We start from the raw sequence: 10,810 nt of genomic DNA on the forward strand, positions 1-10,810 counted from the left end.
CACAATCCAAAGGATGATTTTCCACACACAACTTGCCCCCAAATGGCTGAAAGATCGATGGCATCTACCCCCCGCCCCCAACCTCACGGGAATAAAGACAAAGTCCAACAAAGCCAACTTTCAAGCAGTCTTAGGGATTCCCTGCATTCCAAAACAGCTGTGTTCCGTTTGATCATAGTCTCAAATGCAGCTGGGCAGTATGACTTATGATTTTCGAAACTCCAGATAGCAGAAGTCTCTCTCAGTCACCACGGGCTGCCCTCACCTTTGTTTCTGGGCAGAACTCCTGCTCTTCACACCCTGAGGTTCTAGGGCTGTGTTCACCAAAGAGCAGAACCTCTACTCAAAAGTCATCTGGGAGCTGGCGAAAATGTTCACTCATGGGACCCTTGGACTTGATCTTAGAGTAGATTTTAAGGTGCTCTGCCAGGTCGTTCTGCCCACAGTCCTACGGACTCATAGCACATTCTTTTCTTTGGGCTGTTCCTCCTGGGAGTGTATCTTAGTGTAGTTGCCCTGCCACTGGTATCCTGGAGGCAAAAAAACACTTGAAATCTCAAACACTGGAAGAGGGATTTGACACAGAGAAATAGCAAGACAGATGTGATGATGGGCAGGGGATATGTGTAGGGGTGGGGTCAAGATGGGGATAGAATACGTACTTGTAGGAAGTTACAAACAAGCATGTGGTTTTAGCCCAGTCCTTCGATCCCTGGCCCGACTGAAGCCCACCATGACCCTGGAGGAGGGACTGTGGCGGTCTGTGCAGGAATGGGAGCACAAAAGCAACTTTGACCGGATGATCTTCTACGAGATGGCAGAAAAGTGAGTTCCTGGCATCCCAGCTCTATGGGGACCGAGTGATGGGGTCTGAATGAGGAGGGTGGGTTGAGAGTGGCTGCTGCCTGGCTGTGTTGGTACAAGTCGGAGGGGATGTTGTGAGGAGGAGGTGTGCGCTTGGACAGGGCTCCTAGTTCCCCGATGATCCCTCTGTACCCTCAATGTCTACCATCACATTCACTGCTTGGAATTCTGTCCTACCTCCTTCAAGAAATGCACCCCTTCTACATATTATTTGTGGATGCCTCGATATTGAGAGCGTTAAGATGGAATGGGGATAAACACTGTGGCTACCAATGGGGATAAATTCCAAGCCGTAGACACTCTGCAGTGAGGGGATACGATGTACCACACAGGTTCCTCCTTGCCTCAGTGTCCATATACCTGACAGGAAATTTGGGACCAACCTTCCACATGACAACTGGCACAAAACTGTTCTGTAGCCATCCAAGAATGGCCCAGGCTGGAAAGCTTTGTTCAGGGGACGGCAATATCTCAAGTCAACCTGTGGACGTGTCTATCACCCTTATTGCCTTTCCCTCCTTGGTTTTAAAAAAATCATCATAGGATCTGAAGCTTTCCTGAAACCTTAGATTCCACCTTCTTCCCAATATATCTTGGATCACTTGTCTCCTTGGTTTATAGCTCATGGGCTCAAAGCCTGACACCAGGACGGGGAATCTAGGATCTAGTCCATGGTGTTATCTGCAATCAACTTCATCCCATACCAGGCTCAAGCTGTCAGCTCTAATGTGTGTATGTTAGGAAAGGGCAGGAGAGTCTTGCAGCAGGATGTACCTAAGTGGGGTCCTGCCGTGTGTCACATAGTTCTGATTGAAATCAACCAGCCACTGTCGGAGTTGCGGTGTGCCATCAGGTGCTAAGGGTGTGGAAAGGAAGTGAGCACCATGGCTCTGTCAGGAGGAGCTTCCAAGAAGGCATGGCTCACTTCTTTCACACCCTTCCTAAGTTATGATGAGTTATGCTACAGGTGAAGGGATGATGTGAACACGTAAGGAGCCCCCAAACTGTGTGTGTGTGCCACAGAGAGAAACTCCCTCCTGGGAAATGGACTTACTCAGCACCTTGCCGGGGCACGGAAGGCACTCTCTGCTGCCCTACAATCGACTGTTGCCCGGTGCTGGGGCTCCTGGTGTGCCTTGCCTTCTTCTCAGCAGGGCCCGTGCCTCCTCCACCCTTGTCAGGTTCATGGAGTTTGAAGCAGAGGAGGAGTTACAGACTCAGAAGTTGCAGCAGAGGAATGTGTCCGTGTGCCTGCCTCCTCCAGTTTCAAGGCATCTTGATCCTCAGAAGCCTTCATCCACTGTGGCTGGCCAGCACCCAGGTATGGCTAACCAATTTCAACAGGAGCTAAGGTCCAGGGATCAAAGGAGGCATGTAGAGACTAGCCATGTTTGGAGAAGGCATTGTCTTCACATGGGGTACTTCCCTTTCAAGGGGGGGCAACGGCTGTTTCTATCAGTAGAGCCTGACGGAAGCCTGGGCTCTCAGCTACACTTCGTTACACACTAGTAATGAGGCGGTCAAGTTTTATAACTATTGTCTCACACAGATTATCAAAGATCACACAGATTATCAAAGATGAGATCCAATATCTAATCAGCCTAAAACGTGGGTCTCAATGAAAGGACTTCTTGAAAAAGCAATAGTTCCAAGTTTCCTCACAGGATGATTCTCTTGGACATTCTACCTGTTACATCTCCTCTCACGGTTCTTGTGGCTTCGGGTGTGCCCATCTCACCAGGAACCATTTTAGGCTCTCCAAAAAATCTGCCCTTCCAACGTATGTTTGAGTGGTGTCTTAGTTATCTAGTGTTGGTAGAACAGATATACCACAAGTGAATGGCTTGTGGTATTTCATTCTCTCACAGTCTAAGTGGCTAAATTCATTCTCTCACAGTCTAAGAGGCTAAAACTCCAAAATCTGGGTACGAAACTCCCAGGGAAGGCTTTTTCTCTTTTGGTTCCAGTGGAAGGCATTGTCATCAATCTTCCCCTGATCTAGGAGCTTCTTAGCACAGGAACCTGGAGTCCAAAGGACGGGCTCTACTCTGGGAATTTCTTTCTGGGCCACATAAAGTTTCTCTCCTCTCTACTGGCTTCTTTCTTTTATATTACAAAAGAGATTGAATCAAGATATAGCCTAATCCTGCAGATTGAGTCTTGCCTCATTTACACAACTGCATCTAAACCTGCCTCATTAACATTGTAGAGGCTAAGATTTACAACACATAGGAAAATCACATCCGATCAAAACAGGGTGGATAACCACACAATACTGGGAATCACGGCCTAGCCAAGTTGACACACATTTTGTGGGGACACAACTCAATCCGTAACAGGTCAAATGGCCTGGAATGTTCTGCCAAATTTACCTCCTTCTTTCTAACCTCTCCTTTAGTGTTCGTCCCAAGGAAGGGAGATCCCAAGGTGCAGCCCCTCAACCAGCAGCAACATAGACCCCAGTGCCCTTGGGAGGCCAAGCAACCCAATGAGATCCCTCCTAAAGCTGTGAAAGAGTATGTCGAAATCATGGAAGGTCTGCTTGGACCTGCCCATTCGGCCACTGTGGAGCCAGATGCAAAACATGAAGAAGAGGAATATGAGCAACAACAGGAAGACACTGGGATGTACCCAGACCCAGGACTCCTGAGCTACATTGACAAGCTGTGTTCACAGGAAGAATTTATTACCAAGGTGAGCTGGGACTCGAGGTTTGGTATCCGTGGGTTCTGTAAGTTTGGCATTGCATCCACCAAACATCTGGAGTTTGGCCCCGGACATTGTAATTAAGCTTCATTCCTTACCCTGTGATCTTTTTTACCCTGTGCCTTTTTTCTCGCGTGTGTGTATGTGTCTGTGCGTGTGCCTGTGTTTGCCTATGTGTAGGTTGAGGTGGTGATGTTTTAATACACCATCGGATGCACATTCAAGGAGAGGATGATTGTCTTTGAGATCCTCTGAATCACTGGTTACTCCTTGTCAAGGATGTTCACATGCCTCCTCCTTCTGTTATCAGGCAGAAGCAGTTATTCACCCTCAATTCCTGGAAATGTTATTATCACCAGAATCACAGATAGATCTCATGTCCTTAACACAGAAGCTGGAGGAAGAAGAAGGGCTCACTCTCACCCAGGTAAACCAGAGGAGGAAGGGAAAATAATACCATGAAACCCACAAGATTTCACCTAACCTAACAGTGCCTCGGCTGCACAGCTTCTGGGGAAGGTCAGCTCCACGTGTGGAAGCAGATGCAGAACCAGGAGGTAGGAGACAATGGAGTGGCTGAGAGGAGGAGCGGTAAGGAATTGTGGCTGGGAAAACCACACAGGAGGATGGACAAGTAGAGCTGCAGTACTGTTATTGAACCACACTCATTTCACTGACTTCCCTGATTCCTGTCCCAATATCATGCTCTCCACCACCAGCTCATCCATGTGTTCTCACAACCTGTACAGAATCAGTAATTACACATTTTCCTTCCTTTCAGCTGGTAGAGAAGCGACTACTGGAATTGAAAGGAGAAGTGGGTGTGGAGGCACCCCCAATTTATGGTATGCCACCCATGGAGTCACTCTGTACAGAGTATGACACCAGTCAAGACTCAGGGAGCACAGATAACCATGGTCTTCAGCTAGGGATCAGCAAGAAAACGGGCACAAGAAGGCTGAATGCAGATGACCTGCCGAAAGACTGTAGAAGAGACAGTAACCTGTCTAAGCCAAAAGAACTTGCTCACTTTATGTGGAGTCCAAAGTCAAAGAAACCTAAGTCTGAACAATTAACTTCTCCTCATCAGCGTTCCAGTAACACCTCCCCGAAATTGGGAACTAGAGAATCCTTAATGTTCTTAGAAACCTCTCCTATTAGTGAATCACCTGGGAAAGGAGAAGGGTCCAGGGAAGAAACAGAGAAGGAAGAGGAGGATCTCCCCAGCCTTGACTTTCTCTTGGCACCTCAACAAAGCTTACTGCCCTGGGGTCTTTCCAAGAGTCCTCTGCCTGCCTCCGGCATTCTGCACCATGGAGTTCGGGGCACCTGGCAAGCATCCCAGCCCCTAGCTCCTGAGACAGTGAGTCTTAGCCAACCTGGACATACAGCTACCAAGTCTAAGATCCCAGCTCAAGTTAGAGCCCCATCACTTGCTGCCAAGAGGCCCTACTCAGGGGCTGACCTTGGGGTCTCTGGGAGGCAACCCTTGGTCAGCAGTGAGGTCCAACCCTCAATGCCTCTGAAAAGAAAGTGTGACACCTCAACTTGCGAGAAAAGTAAGGTGGCATTTCAGCCAATAGCAAGCTCTCCTCTTCCATGTGTCAAACCCTCAAATTGGAGACCCCTCCACAGATTTGGATTATCAACCCCCTTCTCCTCATCACGCTAAAGACCCTCCCCTATCCCAGTGCTATTTCTTGGCTGTAGTACAGATACGAGGAGGACAGAGAGGGAGGCCAAACACTGGGCAGGGTGCACATGTACTTCCAGGGTGGGAAATGAAGAACGGTAGCTTTACTTTACTTTACAGAATAGTCCTCTGTTAATTGGGATTAAAGATAGTTTTGTTGGAAGGGATTCTCATTGCTTCTCTCTTCTTGTTCTCCTCTGCTGCTGGATGGATTGTGGTGCTGTGAAAAGTAAAAGATACAGGTGTCCCCTGTTTTCCTGATCCACACATGACTGACCAATTCTTTCTTCCAGCCTTAACTGATGTCCTCAGAATGCTCTTGGGGACAGTCTGGCTTTGGCCTCTCACAGCTCACTGATAAATCGCCAGTGATCAATTTCAACATCCATTTCTCAGAAGCCCTGGCTTGGCTTGGGGAGCTTTCTGTGGGTATCCTATCAATCTCCCTCTCTCTTAATAATCTACTAATGGAATTTGGATTTCAACCTTTCAGCCTTATTGGTCATTAACTATTGTTTCTACAGCTGAGATTGGAGACTGTGCTTTTGTTTAAGGTGCTGTTTTTCTGTTTCCTAGAAAGATGCCAGACAACAGATCTTTAATGATCCTCAGCACATCCAGGGCTTTTCGTGTGTAGTTGATTTGGCCTGACAGGATTAAGACGTGGCTTCTTGGGGACATAGCTGTTTCTCTGCATTCACTCTAGAAAAAGGCATCATTAATTCTCAGGAGCACTATTAAATAAGCCATGGTAGTCTGCTATTTCTGAATCCTGATGATAGGAGGAGATGGAATGTGCAGAAAACATATTTATGAGAAGTCCTTTTAATCGTGTGTATATGAGCTATGAAAGTAGTCAGGGAGAATTGTAGTCCCTTTACCTTATTTCTGTGCAGGAAAGAATCTGATCCAGCAGGAGTGGGGAGGTCCATCCTCCTGTGGTGAAGGCAACTGACCTCCAGTGCCTTCGGGCTCTTCCAAGGAGCATCCTAGAAGCACTCTTTTCTCTCCTTCCCAAACAATGACTGAAATTCTAGGATTAAATCGATCTAGATGTAGTCTTGTATTCAAAACAGGTCCTTAAAAACAAGAGGAAACCTACCTTACATGACAACAATAAAGCCCTGGAGAAGCAGAGATGTGATGAGGTTTATAGCAGGCCTGGGATGCCTGGGGTGTGCAGGGCTAGATGTGAGCACAGTAGGATGGGCTGAGAAGGGCTGAGGCATCAGTCATCCTGCTGCTCGGGCACTTGCACAGACCCCATGTTCCGAGCAGTGGGTCTTCCTGTAACATGGCATTTGCTGCCTGTGAGCTGCTTCAGGTGCTGGGAAGTTTCCAGTTGGGATCTGGATGGAGACCTTGGCAAGTAAGAGAGACTGTTGGGGAAAACGATCAAGATGAAGAGATGAGAATCAGGGGACTGGACATCTCTGCTCTTCCCTCAAAATTGTCAAGTTCTTCCCCTCCCATCTCTGCGTAACTCCTCAAATTCAGGTGTCCGTGGCCTGACATCTCCAGCCCTTTCCTCTCAGTAGCTCTGATTCCCAACTCGGAAACTTGTGGGAACTCACCAATATTCCCTCCCAGCCCAGTGCTTTCTTCTACAAGTTCTCAGGTTTGATTTTATTCCAAGTGTCTCTGAGTTTTCAGGAATGATGTGTCCCAGAAGGTTTCTGGCTATCATGGATTGAATTGTGTCCCCCCAAAAACGTGAGTATCAATTTGGCTGGGCCATGATGCCCAGTATTGTGTGGTTGTCCTCCATTTTGTGATTGTAATTTCATGTTAAAGAGGATTAGGGTGGGATTGTAAGGTCACATTACTTACACTTACTAAGGTCACATCCCTGATCCAATGTAAAGGGAATTTCCCTGGGGTGTGACCTGCACCACCTTTTATCTCACAGAGATAAAATGAAAGGGAAGCAAGCAGAGACCTAAAGACCTCATACCACCAAGCAAGCAGTGCTGGGAGCAGAGTGCATCCCTCAGACCCAGAGTCCTTGTGTGGAGAAGCTCCTAGTCCGGGGAAAATTGATGAGAAGGACTTCCCCTGGAGCTGATGCCCTGAATTTGGACTTTAACCTACTTTACTGTGAAGAAATAAACTTTTGTTTCTTAAAGCCATCCACTTGTGGTATTTCTGTTAAAGCAGCACTACATGACTAGGACACTGGCCAACACCATCCGGGCACATCATACAGTGTCCTCCGCAGCGTGAACCCCAATCCTGGTTTATCCCTGGTATTTAGGGGAGTGTACACAACAACTTTGAAAGACAAATGGTGAGTGAAGGACGGAGGCCTGGATCCTCCATTCACTAGTGTTTGACTTTAGAAAAGTCCCTTAACTCCTCCACATTTCAGGGTCTTCACTGGGAAAACAGCCACAACACTGTCCACCTCTGTTTGGGATATTAAAGCAGTCATGCTTGAAGGGAATTTGCTCCAGGACGTGCCATGCACTGGTCCCTTATTCGACAAAGGGAATCATCTCATCCACACGTTGCAAGCTCAGGTGTTACCTCTCTTGTTTACCTCACCTGCCTGTTATCTGCCATTGGTACCTGTGTTTGGTTGCTCATTTCCCAGAAATAGGAAAAGCCTGGTTATGATGGATTGAATTGTGTCTGCCACATACAGATATGCTCACACGGAGGGAGAGGCGCTCGCACGGAGCGGGAGGCGCTCACACGGAGGGAGAGAGGCGCCGCACGGAGGGAGAGAGGCGCCGCACGGAGGGAGACGCGCTCACACTGATAAAGATGCACTTACACAGATACAGGTACCTATTTATACATACATTTATATATATTTGTGTATATATTTATATATATTTGTGTATATATATTTATATATACACATTTAGATACTCATTCATTTATACACTCATATATATACATATTTGTATGTTTTTTTACATGTATGTATTTGTGTGTGTGTGTATATATATATAGACATACACAATACACACACACACACACACACACACATATATATAAAGCCCCTGGGTGACACAACTAACTGAAAGGTTGGCAGTTTAAATCCACCCAGAGTTGTGTTGGAAAAAAGGCCTGGCAATCCACCTCCAAAAGGTCACAGCTACTGAAAACCCTTTGGAGTGCAGTCCTACTCTGAAAAGTCATGGGGTCCTCATGAGTGGAAATCTACACAATGGCAACTGGATTGATAATCTACAGATGGCATATATGTTGGGAGAATTAGTCTTGCAACATATACATGGCATACATAATAAACTCTACATTACTGTTACGTACCCAAACCCACTGCATTCGAGTCGATTCCAACTCATAGTGACCCTACAGGACAGAGTAGAACTGCCCCATGCGGTTTCCAAGACTGAAAATCTTCACTGAAGCAGACTGTCACATCTGTCTCCCACAGACAGGCTGGTAGGTTTGAGCCACTGACCTTTCAGTTAGCAGCCAAGCACTTTAATCTCTAAGCCACCAGGGCTCCCTCCTCTCATGTACAGTGATTACATAAGCAAATTTTGAAACAAACTGCCTGGGTTTGCATCCTAGCTCAATTTTATCATCTGAGTGATCTGGACAGGTTACTTTACCTCTCTGTGCCTCAGTTTCCTCATCTCTAAAATGGATCTTACCCATAAGCACACCAGACACTTAGAAAAAGGTCTCACACACAGAATGTACACAATAAATGTTAGCTTTCATTATTATAAAAGCAATATAAACAAATGGCTTAATTGAAGAAATTTCCATTGAGAAATAGTTGAGTTCCAAAATTCATGCGCAAAGTCACTTACATCAACTCCTAAAGTTGTACGTTCAGATTCAGGCGATTACTGAGGCATGTTATGATCTCCAATAGAGTTCTGGGGACTATGCAGGCAGCCTCTGCATGCCGTCCTCCTATACCATCCATTCCATCTCCCTCGGAGCCTAGGCGTCATTTTATCAATTAAAATACTTCCATGAATTACCTGTTTAGCGCTTAAAGATACACCAAAAGCAACCACTAGCACAAAAGTACAGTAAAATGTTCTTTTTTCAGAATAGCAAAACCTATTTCTAATACAATGGTGAGTTAAGGAGGACTGTGGGCCAAGGGGAGCCGTGGTGGCGCAGTGGTTAAGAGCTCAGCTGCTAACCAAAAGGTTGGCAGTTCAGATCCACTAACTACTCCTTGGAAACCCTATGGGGTAGTTCTACTCTGCCCTAAAGGGTCGCTGTGAGTTGGAATCAACTCGGCAGCAAGGAGTTTGGTTTGGTGGGTCAAGATGGAAGGGGTGGATGAAGGAGGGAAAAAAAAAAAAAAAAAGAAAAATGGACAAGAGGAGAAATGGGAGAATTTAGAGAACTGTGAAAATTTCATTCCTGGATATTCTTTCTTTCTCCTTGCTATAATTCTAAGGACTTTTCTCATATACAGCATATGTAAGTAAATAACTGCAATATTTAAAAACACTTAGATTTTTGTAAAATTCATTCCCTGAAAACTCTTGGTGGCCCCATTAATTTCTCTCTTAAAAACATCTCAGAATTAAAAAGAAGCATACATAAAAAAATAGATAAATAAAAGCACTGCTGGCATTTCAGGCTCATTTTTTTTTTTCCCTGCTATCAACAAACTGCACACTTGGGAGTTGCTTTTCCAGCATCAATGTTCATAGTCCATCCACTTTCTCTTACCGCCACCCCCACCACCTTTAATTTAGAAAAGGCAGTAAGTGCTCCAAACATCAAGTTTTCTCTCCAAAAGGCCAGTTGGCACTTGAGAGCACTCCACATTCTCAATTGTCAGCACTTCCACTCACCCTTGCAGATAAGGAGCATGACTCCACTGACTTACTCACTGTAAAAAAAAAATTCTGATTGTAAAAAGCTGTTTCTTAAAACCAGGCATATTTCTCTTACCTATCCACCCCACTCCGCACCCTTATTGCTCCCGCCGCCCCCCACACACACGTATCCTTAAATATTCCATATCAGGGGGGTGGCCCAAGCAGGGTGTCCAGCTCCGCTCTTCTTTTACGCCACCTGCAGGCCTCCGGAGACACCTTACCTTTGACTGGCAATTCCGTGAGCCCTGTCTATTCAACCTGGCACCTATTCAAAAAGGCAGGTGAGTCTACAAGTCAGGTTTCTAAAACGAGTTTAATAGGAGTCAGGCGGTATGCCCGCTCACCCTCAAGTTTCTTAAACAAAGGTAATAACGCCTTAAGATATTTACAATGTCTTGACTAAGGGTTAACTAAATCCCTTAGTGAGGATGGTGCACTCGGGAAAATGCTCCACCTTAACGCCTCTCCTTTTCAAATACAGAGGGGGAATCTCCAAAATTACAAATTTGAGTTTCTACACGCTAAAAAGCCTGTCAAAATGATGAATTTGAAATAAATGCATATTCCGTATTATGTTACCTACCTGATTGCATAAAATCAAGGCTAGAATCATACAGACTGGCACACAGTGTAATATGAATGCATATACTGAAATATAGTCATATATATTTATTTCTTAAACCACACCCTCCCTGGGTGGCTTCTCAGGCTTGCTGGG

The 10,810-nt window shown here is 45.9% G+C and overlaps 1 protein-coding gene across 2 annotated transcripts; it reads left to right on the forward strand.

The window, feature by feature from the left end:
• The first annotated feature begins 622 nt into the window (after positions 1 to 622).
• Positions 623 to 5,761, forward strand: LOC126061818 (NUT family member 2G-like). 2 transcript variants are annotated; one of them, XM_049858630.1, is made up of 5 exons: positions 623 to 825; positions 2,046 to 2,185; positions 3,263 to 3,558; positions 3,881 to 3,997; positions 4,352 to 5,761. In XM_049858630.1, exons 1-5 carry the CDS (start codon positions 623 to 625, stop codon positions 5,240 to 5,242), a joined length of 1,647 nt encoding a protein of 548 aa, XP_049714587.1. In that variant the 3' UTR covers positions 5,243 to 5,761. The 2 variants fall into 2 exon arrangements, with proteins under 2 accessions (XP_049714587.1, XP_049714588.1); XM_049858631.1 differs by lacking the exon at positions 3,881 to 3,997.
• The last annotated feature ends 5,049 nt before the right edge of the window (positions 5,762 to 10,810 follow it).

The sequence above is a fragment of the Elephas maximus genome, chromosome 18, assembly GCF_024166365.1.
Source record: "Elephas maximus indicus isolate mEleMax1 chromosome 18, mEleMax1 primary haplotype, whole genome shotgun sequence".
NCBI classification, from domain to species: Eukaryota; Metazoa; Chordata; class Mammalia; order Proboscidea; family Elephantidae; genus Elephas; species Elephas maximus.